The 20,500-nt window shown below is 40.6% G+C and overlaps 3 protein-coding genes across 4 annotated transcripts; all 3 read right to left on the bottom strand.

Moving 5' to 3' along the window:
• Positions 1-483: 483 nt before the first annotated feature.
• On the bottom strand, positions 484-2,306 carry uraha (urate (5-hydroxyiso-) hydrolase a). Its single transcript, XM_080547787.1, has 4 exons — positions 2,135-2,306; positions 1,767-1,906; positions 1,302-1,437; positions 484-1,109 (listed from the first exon to the last, which is right to left on the bottom strand). The coding sequence occupies exons 1-4, from the start codon at positions 2,186-2,188 to the stop codon at positions 1,020-1,022; spliced, it is 420 nt and encodes a 139-aa protein (XP_080403913.1). The 5' UTR covers positions 2,189-2,306; the 3' UTR covers positions 484-1,019.
• A 1,656-nt stretch (positions 2,307-3,962) lies between these two features.
• tmem208 (transmembrane protein 208) lies at positions 3,963-7,349 on the bottom strand. The gene is made up of 6 exons (XM_080547775.1): positions 7,186-7,349; positions 6,832-6,927; positions 6,203-6,262; positions 5,862-5,998; positions 5,321-5,405; positions 3,963-5,178 (listed from the first exon to the last, which is right to left on the bottom strand). Exons 1-6 carry the CDS (start codon positions 7,189-7,191, stop codon positions 5,041-5,043), a joined length of 522 nt encoding a protein of 173 aa, XP_080403901.1. The 5' UTR covers positions 7,192-7,349; the 3' UTR covers positions 3,963-5,040.
• Positions 7,350-8,254: 905 nt separating this feature from the next.
• rab27a (RAB27A, member RAS oncogene family) lies at positions 8,255-18,573 on the bottom strand. Of its 2 annotated transcripts, none has more exons than XM_080547748.1 (6): positions 18,506-18,573; positions 12,062-12,234; positions 11,247-11,332; positions 10,650-10,753; positions 10,210-10,333; positions 8,255-9,262 (listed from the first exon to the last, which is right to left on the bottom strand). In XM_080547748.1, exons 2-6 carry the CDS (start codon positions 12,212-12,214, stop codon positions 9,061-9,063), a joined length of 669 nt encoding a protein of 222 aa, XP_080403874.1. In that variant the 5' UTR covers positions 12,215-12,234; positions 18,506-18,573; the 3' UTR covers positions 8,255-9,060. The 2 variants fall into 2 exon arrangements, with proteins under 2 accessions (XP_080403874.1, XP_080403873.1); XM_080547747.1 differs by lacking the exon at positions 18,506-18,573 and adding an exon at positions 16,721-16,925.
• Positions 18,574-20,500: the final 1,927 nt, after the last annotated feature.

Below are 20,500 nucleotides of genomic sequence, written 5' to 3' on the forward strand. Positions count from 1 at the left end.
TTTAGCTCATTAAGAGTGTCATAGCAAAGGGTCTGAATATGTATGTAGGCCTACATGAGGTATTTCTGTATTTCAATTTTAATTAATGTGTTTCACTTTGTCATTCTGGTGTATTGTGTGTGGACCGATGGCAAATAATTTTATTGTAATCCATTTTAAATTGAGTCTATAACATGAAGGGGTCTTAATACTTTCCAAATACGCTGTATAGTAGTTCAAAATAATGAACAGCATGGTATAGCCAAAATAGGGCTGGTGGAGGGGGGCAAATGAGCTAGTCACATTGGACAGACTACCAAAACAGCTAAATAAAATGTCTTAACGACAGAATAAGGTATTTGTATGTCAGGCTATGACATCTCAGGCCATTGGGTGGGGTCGTTCGTCCACTTTTATGGAGGCAGACTGAAAGGATCATATTTCGTTATTTTCTTTCTAGATGATGATGCTGATCGTTGCTCGGCAATGACATGACATATTGTTTGCCTGACTGGCTATAGGATTTTTATTTGAATTTACCTCCAGTCAAACTAAAGGGACTGTTCTCATCTATGGAAATGGTCATAAATATATCAGTCAGTCTCAATAATAACACAATCACTACAATCAGAAATAAAAAAAATTAGAATACTTATTTGAGCAAAATTCTTGTGGCCCAAAAAATATGGACAACAGAAGGATGTGTTCATATTCAATAAAAACATAGTATGACAATACTGACTGTGGTGTTATGTATTAACAACATTAAGACTCCAGTTCCCAGCATGCACCGGGAGAGTTAAGCAGTTGTGTATATACTTGAATATGTTTACTGTTAGTTGATATGGTTAAAAAGAAGGCTTAAACCTACGCCTGGTTTGTTATACCATAAAGCAACAAACATAACACTGACAATGGTGTGGAATAGTCCCAATATGGCTGGGATATGAAGTCAGCTTTCTCTCAGCAAAGCACATGGTGACAGGTGAGCGTCACACACCCAGGTGAGAGAGATAGAGGTAGTGAACGACAGATGCTCTCTAGCTCCCCCTGTAGGTACTGTAGGAGAAGCGGCTAAGGAGCAGAGGGACGTGGAACTTCTGACTGGAGTCAGTTATGGTGAAGACTATCTGCAGGTAAACACAAACAAATAAATACGTGTTAGTGGCCGAATTGACCACATAGCTGGAAATCCATGAACAAAGGCTGAACATGCAAGCATCAAAACTCAACTGGCTGAAACACTAGCCAAACATGAGTATGAGTATGAATATGATGCCTTTTTAAATGACTGTACGCAAAGTATCAACATGCTCTCTCACCTCAACGTATGGGTAGAAGCTGGTGTCCCCAATGCTCTCCCAGTACTGTCCCGTCTCAAAGCGCATCTTGTATACCCCAGGAGTGAACCTCTCTCTGGTGATGAGCCCGGGGCAGCGGCCATCATCGTTGGTAGTCCTGTGGAGAGACTTCGGGCATTAACAAATCTGGATTTTATTTAACTGAATTTTATACGCATTTAAATGTTTCCCTTATTAATTGTTATTTTATCTCATGTTTTATGTAAAGCACTATGAGTCTACATTACGTTGTATGGATATGTGCTATACAAATAAATGTGCCTTTGCCTTTGGATAACTTAGGGAGGAAAGGGCCATGAACCTGCTTGAACCTGATCTTGTTATTAATTACCAATTGCATACAGCATATTGGTATTAATTAATGTTTAGCCAAATGTATGTTGATACACCATAGACAATGTTATGGTTGCTGCTTTCTAGGGTTACCCTGTGGTGAGCAGGTTCCAGATAGATGTGGAAGGATCCAGGCGGTGCAGGAAGATGGCCATGCGGGCCCCAGGTACCCCAAGACCTGTGTTGAGGACGTGGGTGGTCAGTGGGCTGCCTGGAACAGCCATCTCTGCACACTACAGTAGACCCACAGGAGATGACAAACACACATATAAATCAGTTTAACCAACCAATCAAGTGGACTCATGCCGTCCTTTGAAAAAGTAGGCTATTACAATCTGGCAACCATAAAATACTTTGTTCGTTTTGCCCATTTTTAAGCTACCCAACAAAAAACATGTTGCACTTGTTGCGATTCTTCGAACACATTATAGACCTACTGCACATATTTGTCAACGTATTACCTTGTTTTCAGCCAACAGATGGTCTTTGATGTGTTGCAATCTACTGGAACTCATGTGCGGAGATCTCGGAGACTAACCTGCAGAAATTAACCAAAGCAGATTTACAAGTTTTGCTTGTGTCAAATCCGCTTCCTAATTTCTGTTACGACTGACACCACCTGCGCAAAAGTCTCGTTGGTCAGGGAAAAAAAAAGTATTGGCTTATGTTAATGATTATTGGTCATGTAAACATCTGTAGACATGACCATCTTTAGTGAGGCCTTTTCAAATATTTCGACACAGTACATCTAGGGTCAAAGTGCAATTTAGATAAAGAGATAATTTGGATAAAAGTAAAGCCTATGTAACAATTGTCCTTATATCTTTATTAAACTTATACTTGTATAAAGTGCATCATTGTGCAGTGAGTGTTGCAGCCATTCAGGTGAATGACCTTAGGTTCCCTAACCTGCTGCACAGGACAGAGGGGTAACTCCCCAACCTCAATCCAAATGACAAACCAGAACACTGCTCACAACACACATCATGGGGGGGTTGCCATCTTTGAGTACCTGGCGGGAGTGAGATTTTGATTCCATGGGCTATACGCACACTTGTTGTTTCCAATACCAAAAATATACTTTTTATTGAATGTTAAAGTTAAAACGGCAAAAAAAACAACATCGGTTTACAGAAAGAGGAGAATCAGAATGGTAGCAAGAACCAGAAATAAACTAAAATAAACTCCAGACAAATAGCCAATACATGAACACACACACAGCCAAAATCTACACTTACTTACTCAGAATATACATGAATATACAACAGAATATACAACACTCACTCACTTAATCAACTTGTATACTAATCACCTGTGTCTCCATTTGAGCAATCTCAGTGCTTTGCATTGTGAAATTATCCATTTTAGATGAGCTGTTAGTAGCCATTTTTGTGTGACTCCCAGTCCCTGTTGATGTGGCGAGTCACATTGGCTCTGCCCTGGGGGCTGTTCCACTAAGCGCGATTAGAGCTAATTCAGACTACTTTTGATAATTAAGTTGCTATGCAACCAATCCTTCAGAACAAACGTGGTAGCGACCAGGGCTGTGTTGAAAATGGCATACTAGCATACTACTCATACTAGATATGACATAGATTTGAGTATGCGAGTGCATTCACACTGTATAGTAATAGTAATATAGTAATAATATTTGATAGCGATCATGATCATTAGCGTAGTGGTTATCGAGTTGTCTAATAACACAGTAGCTAGCTGTGTTATTAGCTAAGTTGGATTTCATCATGCACATTACCAGTGTGATTCATCGACACCATACGCATAGCAAATACTCATACATTGACAGCTTAAAGCCACCAGAGGGTACTACCACTACATCATTATGTGGGTCCATGCATTAAAGGTGAAACATAGAGCACTTACCATTACTCACCGATAGGTGGCAGTAGAGACATTTTGACCCTGCTGCAGTGAGCCTCACACACACTAATACAAACACAAGTATACATCTGGTATAACACATACACTGGTATTCCATCAACGTTGCTAAAGGAAAATCCAGGCTTATATATGAGAGACTTAATCGGAATAAGCCTGGATTTTCCTTTAGCGATGTTGATGGAATACCTCACTGGAAGATTTCAGGAACTGGAGTCTCATTTCACATATCCTTCTGATAATGTTGTTAATTAAAATTAACTGATGCATGATGATTTGCTCTAAAAGAAGCACTGACTGCAACAACAATGAAATAACATCTCAGACAGGTTGCCACATTTTATATTGAAATAATTTAATTGTATGTAGTATGTACATTAAGACTTTGTAGCAACTGTATCTACGCATACCGTAGATGGGCAGACACAGAAGGCAGACACAGAATCTGTTGATTAGCCATGGAATAAGCAATCTGATACTAGCCCTGTTAAGCTTTGTGGACATTTCACCATACTTGATTGACACATAAAACCCAATTCTGAGTAAGTGTCTAGTAGGTAAGGGCTAGGGGTCGATTTGGAATTGAGCATGCCAGTATCAGAGGGGAAACTCAGACCATAACATCTCACTCACTCACTGGGTCATTCTAATAGGAGGTTTGGTATAAAATGAGATAGAAACACAGAACAAATTATACCAGCTACAGGTCACCAACAACTATTTCCTATTGCTTGTCTTTGCTGCGAAGAAATGCACTTGAAGGGTAGAAAGTGTCTGTGCACATTATTTATTGAGAATTTGCAGATTGTTATTGTCATTAAGCATAGTGGAAGGCTGGGTCTCAAAGCAAGACAGGGTTACCGTGAGCAGCGTCTGACTAAGATGTCCACCTCTATAAGGAAGACCCTACAGTCACAACACTCCTCCAGATGGCACTGATATGAGAGACGACAACTGGATGTAAACAGATCCAATACAGGCCGATGAGAAAACGTAGTGTTGATTTCGCATAGCGCCACCTGCTGGCTGGGTCAAGGAGTCCAAGATGATGAATTCACCTGGGATGGTCAGTCACATGCGTGGGTAAGAGTGGGATACTGAATGTCTTGTCTCATGTGATGAGCACAATGGGGGAGATTCGATCTCCAGATATGGAGAGAGAGAGAGAGAGAGAGAGAGAGAGAGAGAGAGAGAGAGAGAGAGAGAGAGAGAGAGAGAGAGAGAGAGAGAGAGAGAGAGAGAAGGATTAAGAGGGGGGGGAGATAGAGATAAGGAGGGGAAGATGGAGAAGGAGAAAGAAGAACACCAGACATCTTACAGGGTCTGGTCAGTTCCTTATCCATTCCATGGCTGGACTCCTTTGAACTCATATCAAAAGTTCCTCAAGAATAACTTAACCATAGGTTTCCTGTCTGTCTGTACATAGATTCTGCGTATATAAAAAAAAAACTGGCAGAGCAGCTCAGAAGGATCAGAATCGTTTCATCTGTCTGCGCTCCTGTCGCCGCTGTTTCTTCTCGTTTACCTCCTCGGGGGCTGTGGGACTGTCCGCTGAAAACCAGGGCCCCAGGAAGTTTACCCACAACAGGTGCATTGCACGAGCAGGGGCCTGACACACACACACACACACACACACACACACACACACACACACACACACACACACACACAAGTATAGACATAAGTATAGTTCTAATACAATTGACTCAGTGGTAACAGACGATACTGAAGCAGTGCTAAAAAGCTCTTACCAGCATCCAGAGGTACCAGAAGTAGGAGGAGATGGTGCTAAGAACTTGTACTATGGCTGTTAGCAGGACAACATCTTTCAGGTGCCTGCAACGAGAGAGCATACAGCACCATGGACAATCAGACGACCAGACTATGATTACTGCCCTGAGAGATACACACGGTCAGTGTTTCTGTGTGTGTGTGTGTGTGTGTGTGTGTGTGTGTGTGTGTGTGTGTGTGTGTGTGTGTATGTGTGTGTGTGATAAATCAGTGGGGGAGAGGCAAGGGCACTATGATTAGGCTACTGCCTGATGATGACCACACAGTGTTTCTGAGGTATTGGTACGATCTTGAGAAATCAAACATTGACACATTCATCTGGTGGAGGAAGAAATCGCAAAAACTGGTTCATTGTAATGCAGGGAATGGAATGGAATGAGGAATGGTATCAAACTGACGTGTTTTACACTTTTCCATTCCATGTATTCCACCAGCCTCCCAGTAGGGAATATACACACATACATCCACCTTTCTCCTTCCAGTCCTGTCCTGAGTACTCACTCTGCCATCCCCTGCTCCATATTCAGGTCGATCCCTCCATCAAGTAGACTTCCATCCTCGGCGAACGCTGCCTTGGCCATGGCGGACATGGAGCGGTAACTGCCCACATACACAAGCAGCGCAAACACCAGTGAAAGCTGAGGGGGGTGGGGGGTGGAAGGAGTGAGGACACAACACAGGAACTGTGAATTTTACTCTCTTATACTTGTATAATGTGATGTAACAATAAACTTGAACCTTGACGATGTGTGTGTACTAAATGTCATTATCTTCACCAGATTTTTATGTTCATCAGTAAAGACACTTCAAAAACAGACATATAATCAACTCCACGAACTCACCCATGTCCAAATTGTGGAGGAACTGTAGAAGATCAGGAGGTTTATTGCAATATATATTGCCTAGGGTGGAAACAGAAGTTAGCTACAACCAAGTGTAATTGTCTAGACACATCCCAGTTAGATTCTTTCAATTAAATTGTTTGTGTAGCTGCAACATCTGTGCCTTCATTGATGAGGGGCATCAGAGAGAGGTCGGGGTATCAAAGAGAGAGGTCGGGGCATCAGAGAGAGAAGTCGGGGCATCAGAGAGAGAGGTCGGGTATCAGAGAGAGAGGTCGGGGCATCAGAGAGAGAGGTCGGGGCATCAGAGAGAGAGGTCGGGGCATCAGAGAGAGAGGTCGGGGCATCAGAGAGAGAGGTCGGGGCATCAGAGAGAGAGGTCGGGGCATCAGAGAGAGAGGTCGGGGTGTCAGAGAGAGAGGTCGGGGCATCAGAGAGAGAGGTCGGGGTATCAGAGAGAGAGGTCGGGGCATCAGAGAGAGAGGTCGGGGTGTCAGAGAGAGAGGTCGGGGTATCAGAGAGAGAGGTCGGGGCATCAGAGAGAGAGGTCGGGGCGTCAGAGAGAGAGGTCGGGGTGTCAGAGAGAGAGGTCGGGGTGTCAGAGAGAGAGGTCGGGGTGTCAGTCTTACGTTCGCTCCCAAGATGACTCGGGTGTAGAATTTGAGAGTTGCATCGTTGTCTTCGTATATTTGCTTCTTGCCTTTCGTGCCGACCTTACCTTTGGGCTGTGTGAATTAGGGCAGCGGTTAGTCTCGTCAGCAAAAACTACAAGGACCATATTACAGTGTGCAAAGTGAACGTAAACAGACAGTCACATGAAGCTATAATATTGATAAAACAGGGCAAGATGAACTAATCGCACATCAATGCATTAAAAACGCGAACCCATTGGTCTCTCTTTCCAGCCTGTGAGTGACAGACAGCGGGTTACCTCGCTGCCTAGTTGACAGCTATCATCACTGTCAAAGACCAGATCCACATACCGCCATTCGTTCCTCGACCCTGTGCTGAGTTTCCCTTCACGTACGCGTAATATGTCCTTTTTGACATCGACTTGTACCGTGTCGCGGCAATATAGAAGGACTGTTTTCCTCCAAAACAGTATTGAATTCAGCTGCAATGAGGTTCCGACTGAAGTGAAGTAACACATCAGCGTTTGCGAGACACATTTCCGGCGCAAGAAATCCGCGTCAGACTCACGTCACTCAGTAGGGTAAAAAAACACAAATTATTATGATAACAATTGATAGCGCCACCTGTCGGTCTGAAAGTAAACACAACTCTGCAGACATCATTATTGTTCCAACGGGGCGGTAACGATGAGCGGTAGCCTATTTTGAGTCTTATTCATATTGATCGAATTTCTCTTTAATCACTAGGAACCGGAAAAGCGTTGTCATCATGTGCCTGAAACACAGAGAAGAGAAATAGGGACATCAGATCGAGCTGGCTGATTTCGCCTATACGACTCAACATCAGCCAGATAGATCTGATCTTGGATAGCAAAAAAGAATCAGGATCATTCTGATCCAGATTAAACGTGTTGAACAACTGGGCCGTGGTGCGACTCTTTTTACAGTGAAACTTCCTTATCTGATAACACTTAGGATCATTTATCAAAATGAGGACCATAATCAGAAACTCAATAGCCTTTTAACCTCTTAAAAAACAGTTGAATAAGGCCAATGGCAATCTCTCTAATAACAGCTCCAAATTCCTTATGGAAGGAAGTCATGTTTAGACATAAAGTCATCATATCATGTATATAGATGACCAAAGTGATCAAAAAGATCACTCAAATGATCTATACCTTGTTCATGCCGTTTCTCTAAAGAAATCTATTTCTTATAACTATAGAAAACGATGTATGAAATATAACTGTCATGCCTGTAAGAGCTTGTTCGTGAACTTTGGCTTTATCTTATGGCAGTGGCCTACAACAGTAAAAACAATGTGCACCACAGATAGACAAAAGAATTAAAATGTTTCAGAACACAAATTGGGATACTTGAGACACAGCTTTAATAAATAAAATATATTTATTTTCTGCTATAACATATGGTTTATATATTTGGCATCAAAGGTGTTTGGCATGAATACAGTGTTTGACAAAATACAGCAGATTTGAGGTACATAGTATGATCCGAATGAGCAGATACTCCACCAGCATTGATTTCAGTGGAATCAGAAACGGTATTTTTTTTAATGTATAATGGACTCTAGATCCCGACATTGTGATAGAAATGAAAACACCACTATTCTGCTACTCTAGACACTTCTATGGAGCAGACTATTGAATAAATCATCAGTCTATTCACTACATATTTCATGTGCTCAGGACTTTTACATACAAGAATACATGGATTGGCAATGTCCAAAAAGTCAAAGTCAAAAAGGTTCTGTGTCAAACAGTTCAATATAGTATATATAAACAGTGGTATTCCATTCAAAAGGCAGTGTTCTCTACTAATACACCTTTCAGTGGCTTTTTACTTTCCTACTGGAGCTCAGAAAAAAGTTACAAACGATTAAAGGTTCATGCTTTATAATCTAAAATGCACATATAATATTTTTTCCAAATGAAAGACATTCAAAACTTGAGGCACTTAATTGACCCTGGGTAGGGATAGTGCATGCCAAATACATGTAATCATATCAACAAAACATGAATAATGCACTGGTGCATGGGGCAGTTAGTAATTAATTTCTATACACATTCTTTCACACTGCTAAAACGTCCTATGACACCATTGATTTTCCCATGGTACATGCCTTTCATCAAATACCATAAGGCCCATTCCTACCCAAACATTATTGAGGGTGAAACATAAACTGCAACCTTTATTGCGATTCAGACCCTAACAAGCACATTTGCCTTTGTCTTGGCTATTGGCCTCTGTAATGTCTGAGTGGTTGAGTCCGTTAGATCGTACAGTTCCGTCGGGTATCCAGGACTTGTCCACACAGCGCTCCATCCTCTTCATGATGAGGTCCAGCAGAACATCCACTGTCTGGCTCACGTTCTGTCCATTCGCTGCACTTGTTTCAAAGTAAGGAATTCTGCAAGGGAAGGAGAGGAAACCATTATGAAATAAACTATAATCAAAGATGTCGGAATGGGGCCAAACCTCTGAATAAATTATGATCTACTTGCAAGCTTTACTCTCAAACTAAATGTAGCTCTTAAAAGTGAAAAGCCTCATACAGGTCCTGTATGTCTGTTGTGAAACGATATGCCCAATATGTTTTTAAAGCAATGAATTCGGTATCTTTCATCATAATAGTATAATATCATGTTTATCTATATTTCATGAATTCTTTTAACTTCCTGTACAAGTATTATAATAATTACACTGAACATCATGGACAGGTGGAGCCATGGGTTCAAAGAGGGTTCAAAAATGAAAACATGTAATCGAATCTGACATATGAGTTCTATCTAGCCAACCATGACAGCTCAAGATTATGTATGACCTTTCCAGAGTAACATAGCTGTTGGGAAAAGAAACATTGACGTGAAGTGAGGGGATTCAGATAACCACCTATGCTTCACAGAAATACCATTATACAAGAGATAAAATCTGCCTTCCAGTCCAAAAGTTTAATTTCTTTATACTTGATACTATAATATGTTGAGGCACAATTCAGCAATCCAGTTAAAGCCATACATCTAAACACAATGTCAAAAGACTTGGAAATCACTCTTTACAAATCTTCTACAGTACGAACAGGGCTTAGGAAACCTGAGAGTAATATAGATACATCTCTATTTTTACTGCAACACACGGGTACATACAGTATGTAATCCCTTGTGTGAGATTTGGGGCCAAGAGCAGGATACTTTACATGGGTGTGTAAATATTTGCCTTTCAAGGAGGACCAATCTATCCTAGCATTTATTATCTTGTGGGATTCTCCTGTACAGTCTTGAGCAAACACACTTAGGCCACTGCCTTCTTGTCAAATGTTTCATGAGATGGGTTAGGCTGAGGTGAACTAACACATACCCATACTTCTCTGCCAGCTCACGGGCCTCCTCCTCACTGACCGCCCTCTGGTCCTCCAGGTCAAACTTGTTACCACAGAGAACAATGTCTGGATTCTCGCAGTAAGCATGCATCTGTAATTGGCCTGGAAAACATTATACTGTAAGTTAACAGCCATCAGTCTGTTTCTCTAGAACTCAGCAGAACATGGCCACTTTGTTCAATACCTCTTTTTTTATGTTTAATGTTTTTTATTTAATTTTCCTTTTTTATTTTTAAACAAAAACTACACCCCCTCCCATGTTCAATACCTCTACACGGGTACATACAGTATGTAATCCCTTGTGTGAGATTTGGGGCCAAGAGCAGGATACTTTACATGGGTGTGTACATATGATCTAACATACATTAAGTGAATGTTAGATCATATGAGGTCATTCTGCAGGAGAGAGAGAACTTACTCATCCAGTTTCTGACGTTGAGGAAACTCTGCTCGCTCGTGAGGTCAAACAGGAGGAGGAATCCCATCGCATCTCGAAAGAATGCTGTCGTCAAGCTCCGAAACCTGACACCGTACAGGTAAAAACCCATCCTATCCATTAAGGAGGTTCATACAGCAGCAATGTACAGTACTAAATAAAGCAGGTATTTGAAATCAGCCAACCACAAGCTGAAGGCCTGAGAAAATGGCAGCTAGTGCTGAGGCACAAACATGTACATTTTCAAGCCTGCAAACTGTGACACTTTAAAATAATGTGAAAAAATACTTTCTTGTGAAATATGACAACCCTAGTTGACTATCTGTGCAGTATAGTACAGTGGATTGTGTACATAGCCTCTATTGATGTAAACCAGCTCCTTACCTTCTTGTGATTTTATGCATCTATGCTTTTTCCAAAATGTGTTTCTTTTTCCTTTCCTAAACACCAGGGGAGCCTCCCCTCCTAAATTTCGTTGTTTGGTACCTGTACTGTAACAATGACAAATAAAGTCTATCTATCTATCTATCTATATCTAAAATGGCAGTGGACAATGTTTTTGTTCTCTCTGACCCTTACCTCTCCTGACCTGCTGTGTCCCACAGCTGGATATGGATCCTCTGTCCTCTGCCTGCAGCCCCGTCTGGACCATTTGATTTGTATACCTGTGAGACAGGAAATGGGGAAAATGATCACACAAAAGTGTTTATTAAAGTGTTTACACATTATGCAGGTTCTCAGGACCTGACAAGACATTCCTTCACATTAGTCCACCTACTACAAACAGGTCTGCAACTAAAACTGTTTGCTCTGATAATCTATACAATATGAAGTGCATGAGTGAATATCTGTAAAATACCTTTGTGTTTGGTTATGTGGTGTGAAGTGTTTACTCTTTAGGAGGGTCCTACACATTAGTATTAGTCATCTCTTCCTACTCGGGGAGTTTCCCAGATTCCTTTCTCTGTGAGCACTTAAAAAGTAGATGTACCAATTCTGCAGGCTTGGATGTTTTAGCCTGTTCTAACAATAGTTATTCAGCTCTATCTTTGGCAGCACAATATATAATAAGATGCATTGTGTTTTACAATGTACCATGAAAGTAGAGGAATTCATGTTCTGAAAAACAACTTAATTTCAGCCTAATTCCTTACTATGGTCAATGATAACCTTGCATTAGAATACCAGTCTTATCCACATACAATGGAATATGTGGTTTGGAAGCAGACAAAGTGAGAGAGCAAACAGTCCCTTATATTTATAGTTTGAAGACCAAAAAGGGAAGGGTTGTTCAATGATACAAAAAAATGTTTCTCATTCAAAACTACAATGTCTATTTTGGGGGTAATTACAACTGAAGAAACAGTAAGCCAGAGCAGTCAGTTTGAACTTACCACTCTTTTTTCTCTGAAATCTATTCCGACTGTAGTGATGAATTTGGAGTTGAACTTTCCGTCTGTGTACTGGTAGAGAAAGCTGGTTTTTCCCACTCCAGAGTCACCCAGGGCTAGGAATTTGATGAGGTAATCATAGTCCCCATCAGACATAGTGAAGGCTTTTCTCGAACCTGCAAACCAGACCAACATGAAGCCATTTAAAAATGTTTTGTGTACATCCTGATGTCATAAGGTTGATTGATTACATAGTCAGCAGGCAAAAGAGGGTAGCTGAAAAAAAGGTAGACAAAGGATTGAACCAGAGATCTGCTGGGAAGAGATTTACCTCTGTGAGGGTCATGTGAGTGCCAACAGCCTTGTTCTCATGGTCTACAAGTACACTACATTGACACAGTAACAGGAAACACATACTGTACCATAAACAAGTTCACACACCCAAACACTGACACAACACTTTTTTCATACAGCGAGATAATTCCATTTGCTTCTATGTAAGAACTGAAAGATAATGGAAATACTTCAACCCAAATCCCTTCCGCAGTGAATAGTATTTCTTGTTCTTCTCCTATTTGAATTACCTGTTACACGAGAAGATTCATTTAAACAAATGAATTAACCAGAACATTGTACAATTTGTGAATAGAGTGAACGAATGAAGAAAAACAGGCTCTACTATATAATTATATAATTGGCAACATTTGAGTTAAAATCAAACGGTATAGGGTGTTGACTTGGTAACAGGTTTATTCAATCCATCTGGTAAGATGTTTGCCCTGTTCATCGATTTGGAAAAGGCCAATAAGATTTGAACAGGCCATATATGATAGATCACTAACCTCAGAACCCAGTCTGATTTTGTAAGACAGAGCACTGAGAAATGTGTTTGTCTATACATAACTCAAACCATACCATACCTTACTTACATACTTTTCATGACAGATAAAGAAAAAGCAGCAAATGGAGACAGAATAAGATGATCTCTGATGGGAGAAGCAAACATCTATCAAATGATATTTACGGGAACAAGCTCTGTGGGATTCCCACTGAGAAAGCATGGAATCCATCATATGACTATGGCATGAAGAAAGCACTCAGACAAGTCCTACATTCTTTCACTCTCACCAGCACTAAACCCCTCAACTTGAGCAATAAGCTGCTTAAAGTTTGAAAGAAAAGAAAAGGTCTGTGATAAATACACTTAGCACTCTCACTCTAGCCCTTGTTGACCAGTGTGTGTGTGTGAGTGTGTGAGTGTGTGCGCGCGCGTGTGTGTGTGTGTGAGCACAAGGGCTCATTGGTCTCAGTCCCCTACCCCCTTGCATACAGGCATATTGGGCTGCACTGCACAGATGTACCTACACACTCACTATTCGATTCATCTTTTCCAGCAAAAAAGGACATTCAGCTGTGAATCATTAATAGTACCCATGTATACTATGACAGCACACGTTCCCTCTCTCAAATCCCCATGTCTTTGTACACAATTCTTGCTGCTCTCAGGTGTTAAGTGCATACACCATCTGGTCAGCAGGGACACAATTCACAGTAACTTTGCTGTGACCTCAGGCTTACCACTGGGGCTGCTCTTTGGACAGGTTGGGTGGTTGGGATCACTGAGGCGGCACCAGTCGCTTCCAATATGAGTCAGATTAACCGCAATAATTCAAGCGAAGACAAGCTGTAGAAGATGCTAATTGTGTGGACTAAAGGCTTATCAATGTGCTGCCTATCCTAGGCTGATCTAGAACAAACTACACAAACAACTACACAAGTGTTTGATTTGGTTTAGTTGTACAGAAGTGTGGGGGTTACATTAGCATGTGTGGAGATTAAACCAGGTGAACGGAGTGTAGAAATATGTGTTAAAAACTAGGAGCCAATTTCAAAACACTTTTTCTAAAATAAAATGACACAATAAGCCCAGGCTTATCACAACTTTGCAGAGGAAACCGATTGAGATGACAGATGATTTTCTGTGTGAATTGAGCAACATGATGCTGTGACTGAGTGCTGCATACGAACAGTGCAGTAGAAAGACAGAGAGGAAGCACACAAGAGTGTGAAATGATTATGAGATATTAAAAAATGTCCACCGCAAGTGAGATATTACAGTCAACTGTGCCAACAACAACACCTTCTGAATACTGTAATTGTTCACAAGTCAAATCACTCAAAACGTTGAGCTGTTCTACTTTGCTGATACTGATACAGTATAGGCCTAATGCAAGCTTGGGTCTAACAAAGTTGAGTAGGTTAACTTTGCATCCAAACATGTGCTCTTTTCCCAAGATGTCGTGTTTAAGCAGCTTTGGTTTCGATTCAACACACAGCCAAGTCAAGTTAATGGACCTTACACTGGAGTCTTTCTAACTAAAAGGTCTTAATCTATCCTAACATTCCTTGGGTTACAAGGTGCCCATTAAGTCTATTTCTCACTATCAATTTCCTCATAGCACACCATGAAACCTACCTGACTTGACCACCAACCTGTTCTATGTGCTCTGATTCAGTAATACAATACTCATTCTGGCTTCCCCATGAAGGCAAAGGATGAGGAAAGAGCGTAGCTGAGTTCTATAACTGTACCTCTGAACATCTAGGAAGCTGTTTATGGTGCGTCTGCTCAGTGGCAAGGAGGGGCTGATCACCTGGTCTGCACTGCTTCAACATGCCTGACTTCTGAAATAATTTGAGGCCCTGCCTGTTTCATAAGAGTATTTTCCAGTGGTTGTACACAAACATCGGTCTGTTTCAGAGTTGCTCCTGATTACCGCTGGCCACTCTTTTCAGTCCATCAAAGTTTTTATCGCATATTAACAATCCAATTTGAGCTTCAAGGCAGAGTGATTACAAGAGATGCCTTCTGGTGTCGCTGATTTCGCACTAGTTTAAGAGGAAGGGCCAGTCTATGAGCCAGAAAGTAGAACAAAGGCTTTCATCAGACATTCTCAGAGAAGTGGAGCTGGAGTAGCACCCACCCTGGGCAGCCGTCCAACACTAATGGCCAACCCCTCTGAGGAGAAGGCGGATATGCAGATGCCATGAACTTAAGCAAACGTAAGTTGCACAATACCAAAATAGGGTGTAGCAGCACCACAATATCACTATATTGCTCATCCCAGGTACATGTCTTGGCAGTAAGCACTGACGCGTCATGTTTCATCATGTTTGGCAGCACTACATGTACTGTTTTGAAACCTTCTGAGGGAACCATCACAGTTCTTCTGACAATGAAATGGAACCCAAGGCAACAATACAACTACTCACAAATAAAACCTACTCTTGTAGGCCTACTTCCATGACTTCTGTTATCAGCAGAATGACACCTACTGTATATGCTTAACAAACCTTCCCTGAGCATGACCCTGTGTTCTTCAGAGACTCAGGCATGTCAGTTAAGAATAACATGAAAACAAACACTTGTGTTGTCCCACTATGTTATGACATACTTTGACATGAAGATAGGACTGAAATGTGGTCCACAGTGTACATATGTAGGTCTGTCTCACTCACACAGTCCCAAAGATTCATTATCTGACACAAACCCTACTTGAAACATATCCTCATCTAATAACAGCTGGTCCTCATGTGGTTGTCCTGACTGGTCAGTTGAGAGTCCCTGTCCCTGTTTAAATACCACATGTCCCTATTCACTGGCTACACTCTCCTCTGAGACAGAGCAGTTGATAGAGAGAATAAACCAAAAGAGTACATTTGGGTACCAAAACTTGAATAGGGATATCATTATTTATCATAACATAAACAATGATGTCTAGAGTAATTCTAGTACAATGTATTCACACCTCCCAAAGTTATCATGATCATGAAAAATGTGTTATTTTGTATGTGAGTATTCTAATCAAAAAGTCTCAGCTGATTATGGAGTTTGACGTTTTACTAACATATGCATCAAAACCAACCAAACAAAAGCTGAAGTATGTCCTTGTGAAGAAGAGATTATCATGCTTTCAAAGCCAAATTATACGAACTGGACATGAAATAATATTATGGCACATTGGCACTGGCCCCTGATTAAATTGTCACACTGCAAAGCAGCGGTCCACTTTCCCTTAAGTCCTTCAAATTAAGTAAATAAAATGCGTAAAAAACATTTGAAAAAACAAACCTAGGTGTGCTGCTTACAATGCTAATGACATCAACCAATTTATTTAATTGAAACCTGCTTGTCAAACTGATATTGACCAACACGCCACACTGCACTCACAGTGAAAGGTTCGTTGAATAAATAAACACGTAATATCACAAATGCTGAAATGAGTAGGCTAAGGTGCCGTGAAGAGATGCGAGGGCCACGAGTACCAGAACAATTTAGTGAAGAATGAAGATCTCTTTTTTTCTTCAAGTGGCTTTCTCACGAATACACGAATGTAAAAATAATATGTGCCATAAAAAGCGATATTAGAGCTTTCCGAAATCTGGGGGATATCGCAAGTGCGTGCGTGAGTGCGCTTCAATTAAGTAACCATTTAAACAAAGTAACACGTTCACTGCTGCGGGTAGTCCTTACAGTAAAACTTTCCTAAAATAAAGTAACACTTGAAATGATGAAATTAACAAAGTAGACAAAATCGTCTAGACATAGCCTAGACCAATATGCAAAGATACATCTATGGCTTTTTGTGGAAATGAACTTACCAGCGCTTGTGCGTCACTTTTCTTTTTCTTGAGTTGACCGTGTCCTGTGAAACGCGACTGATGACGCTTAATTTATTTAACAAGCAAACTAGATTGGTTTGATTACACTAGTTTACTGTACTTTAAAATACGTCCTTTTGGTCAATTTGCTGCATTACTCTCTCCACTATGCAACATGACTTCCCGTTCGCAGAAAGTACTTTTGAGCCCCTCCTTCTAAACCACATTGGGTTCGGAGCGGAAAACCTCCCCCCGCACGCAGGATCTGGATGACTATAGAATGTGTTGTGGATGATTAGCCAGACGTGTGTGACGGAGAACAGCAGACAGTCTGACACGTGTGGCCAGTTGATGATGGTTACAATCATGATTGGTGATGAGCTTGTGAGGTTACAATTATTTTTCCTTGATAGTTTTGGATGCCAGCCAGACCAAACCACACACTCATCAACAAGACATACATTTCACCTATGACACAATACTTGAATAATGAAAACCTCTGTACGTTTTCCCGTAATTTCTGGATTGCTTACTGTCACATAACAGTTATATGTTGTTTGATTTCAAACACGGATCATCACCATAGTGTGGAACAGACTGCAGTGCTTACAATGTCAAGAGTGAAATATGACCACCTTGTGGCTCCCTGGGACCCTGGGTAACCTGCACAGACACATGAAACTTCAGTGATGGTGGAAGTGGAGCTCATCCAGTGAGTGACATAGGGAATTTTATTAAACATGTTAACATGATGTGTCTAGTTTGCATACCAAACCATAATGAAATTAACTAAATTAATCATTGTCCACTTCTGCTTTAGCCTCAGACTGTCCTGAAGTCTTTTGCACATTTGTATCGTGTTGACACAGTCCTTGACTCTCTGGGGTACTCCGATTGTCCTCAGGTTGACTTTGAAGCTGTGGAGCAGCCTTGATCTGCTGTCCTGGCTCTCCACTCTTGCGCTGGGGATCGAACATGGGTCTGTATATATAAACACCACCAGCAACACCAAGCAAAGTGGCAAATAGAATCTGTGTGAAAGGCACTCTTTGCCCGTACATGTTTTCTCTGGATCAGGATCACTTTGCTTGCATTGCTGAGTTGGACAGAGAGAATACAGGAAAACAGTCAGTTCAGACCTTTTATCCAATAATAAGGTGACACTGACAGATTGTCAACTATGTTTGATATTTTCATTTAAATAAATGTGTCTTTTGTAGTAATCAGGAAACGCACAAAAAGCCTACAAGTCACTGTAAAAATATTGATGCATGATTCTTAATAGGACTGGTTGTCAAAATCCCTAAATATTCAGCACAACAATATATATATATATATATATCAATATCTCATGTCAATATCTCATGCTCATGGCCTATAAAATAATGTCAGAATAATGTTACATGTGAAATTACCCTGGCTGCAGATAACATACAACTTGCAGGAAGCAATGAACATGAATGATGTGATATAATAAAGCATCAGGCAGTTTGTACAGTCCTTATTTCACTCTGATGATTCTTCGGATGGTTGTCCTCTTTGACGGGCATCAAGCTTGCCAATGTGCAATAAATACAGAAATAAAAGCACCTTTTAACTACTAAATGGGTACACAATGAACTCGGGATTTTGTCAACGTTAGCTCGCTATTACATTGCTTTTCAATGGACATTTAGCATGCTTGCTATCCGCCTGCTAGTCAGAGAGGCAGGCAACACAGACGTCTCAAGCTTTTTTTGATCAGTTTTAGGTTATTATCTGATCAAGTTTAACGAGCAAACTCACCACAATCTTTAACAGTGTTGGAAAATCCAAGCGTCTTTGGGTTATATATAATATTTGATAGCTACATAAGGTCGAACATGCATCTACGGCGGGTGATAAGGGACTGCCATGGCATTTTGGTATTTTATTTTGTAAAAATAAATCCCAGTAGAACATATTTTAAAGGTAATTCATGGGATTTCTATAATATCAAATGACTATAATATACGATTATAACATATTATTTATTACTTACGTTATGACTTATACTATTCTATACTTTAAAATGCTGATATGTATCACACGAATGTTAGGTCGAAAATAGCAGCTGCTTTTACTAGCCACTAAACATCTGACGTCATCTACAAACACGGATGTGTTCTGTTTAAATTTGGGTGGAGAGAGTACCTACTTAGAAGGACTGTATCCAAATAACATTGTAATATTATGAAGCTACAAGATTGCCTTAGATACAATTGTCATTATAGATTATGGAGAAGATCCGTGCGCGCTTAAACATAGGGAATAACGCATTTTCTGAACCTGTTAAACTGAGGAAACGAAAATCACAACTGTACAATAAAGAAGACACATGTCCCCTTGACAATGGTATGTGTGCCCTGTTTGAAGGGCTTTATGGCAGGCAACTATCTAGCAGACTAAGTAACTAGTTGATAATCATAGTAGGACTCACAATAACATGTTGTTCATTTTGTATGGGAAGAGATTTGTCTACAATTAAGAAAGGCAACAGGTGAAGATGCAAAAGTAAACATAGCCTACCTTGATAAAGTGGCAATGTCTGGGTGAAAGAATTAAAAAATACTTAAAATTGATAATTGATTATTTACACACTCCTTTGATGTCGTTTTTTCTTTTTCTTTTTTTACAGGTGTACTGTGGGTCAGTGTCACCGTATTCACTGTGGTGAAATAGACTTAAAGGTGCCCATTAAGTCTATTTCTCACTATCAATTTCCTCATAGCACACCATGAAACCTACCTGACTTGACCACCAACCTGTTCTATGTGCTCTGATTCAGTAATACAATACTCATTCTGGCTTCCCCATGAAGGCAAAGGATGAGGAAAGAGCGTAGCTGAGTTCTATAACTGTACCTCTGAACATCTAGGAAGCTGTTTATGGTGCGTCTGCTCAGTGGTACTCCGATTGTCCTCAGGTTGACTTTGAAGCTGTGGAGCAGCCTTGATCTGCTGTCCTGGCTCTCCACTCTTGCGCTGGGGATCGAACATGGGTCTGTATATATAAACACCACCAGCAACACCAAGCAAAGTGGCAAATAGAATCTGTGTGAAAGGCACTCTTTGCCCGTACATGTTTTCTCTGGATCAGGATCACTTTGCTTGCATTGCTGAGTTGGACAGAGAGAATACAGGAAAACAGTCAGTTCAGACCTTTTATCCAATAATAAGGTGACACTGACAGATTGTCAACTATGTTTGATATTTTCATTTAAATAAATGTGTCTTTTGTAGTAATCAGGAAACGCACAAAAAGCCTACAAGTCACTGTAAAAATATTGATGCATGATTCTTAATAGGACTGGTTGTCAAAATCCCTAAATATTCAGCACAACAATATATATATATATCAATATCTCATGTCAATATCTCATGCTCATGGCCTATAAAATAATGTCAGAATAATGTTACATGTGAAATTACCCTGGCTGCAGATAACATACAACTTGCAGGAAGCAATGAACATGAATGATGTGATATAATAAAGCATCAGGCAGTTTGTACAGTCCTTATTTCACTCTGATGATTCTTCGGATGGTTGTCCTCTTTGACGGGCATCAAGCTTGCCAATGTGCAATAAATACAGAAATAAAAGCACCTTTTAACTACTAAATGGGTACACAATGAACTCGGGATTTTGTCAACGTTAGCTCGCTATTACATTGCTTTTCAATGGACATTTAGCATGCTTGCTATCCGCCTGCTAGTCAGAGAGGCAGGCAACACAGACGTCTCAAGCTTTTTTTGATCAGTT

This window comes from Nansenia antarctica (genome assembly GCF_963989245.1).
Source record: "Nansenia antarctica genome assembly, chromosome: 1".
NCBI classification, from domain to species: domain Eukaryota; kingdom Metazoa; phylum Chordata; class Actinopteri; order Argentiniformes; family Microstomatidae; genus Nansenia; species Nansenia antarctica.

Excerpts from the sequence above, each read along its gene's own strand:
- uraha (XM_080547787.1), bottom strand. The coding sequence starts at position 2,188 with ATGAGTTCCAGTAGATTGCAACACATCAAAGACCATCTGTTGGCTGAA. Across the intron at positions 1,438-1,766 it reads TGGAACCTGCTCACCACAGG|GACTACCAACGATGATGGCC; the intron begins GTAACCCTAGAA and ends GTCTCTCCACAG. Across the intron at positions 1,110-1,301 it reads GCTTCTACCCATACGTTGAG|ATAGTCTTCACCATAACTGA; the intron begins GTGAGAGAGCAT and ends GTTTACCTGCAG.
- tmem208 (XM_080547775.1), bottom strand. Across the intron at positions 5,999-6,202 it reads CCTCCACAATTTGGACATGG|CTTTCACTGGTGTTTGCGCT; the intron begins GTGAGTTCGTGG and ends CACCCCCCTCAG. Across the intron at positions 5,406-5,861 it reads ATGGAGCAGGGGATGGCAGA|GCACCTGAAAGATGTTGTCC; the intron begins GTGAGTACTCAG and ends CTCTCGTTGCAG.
- rab27a (XM_080547748.1), bottom strand. The coding sequence starts at position 12,214 with ATGTCTGATGGGGACTATGATTACCTCATCAAATTCCTAGCCCTGGGT. Across the intron at positions 11,333-12,061 it reads ATTTCAGAGAAAAAAGAGTG|GTATACAAATCAAATGGTCC; the intron begins GTAAGTTCAAAC and ends CCTGTCTCACAG. Across the intron at positions 10,334-10,649 it reads CAACGTCAGAAACTGGATGA|GCCAATTACAGATGCATGCT; the intron begins GTAAGTTCTCTC and ends AATGTTTTCCAG.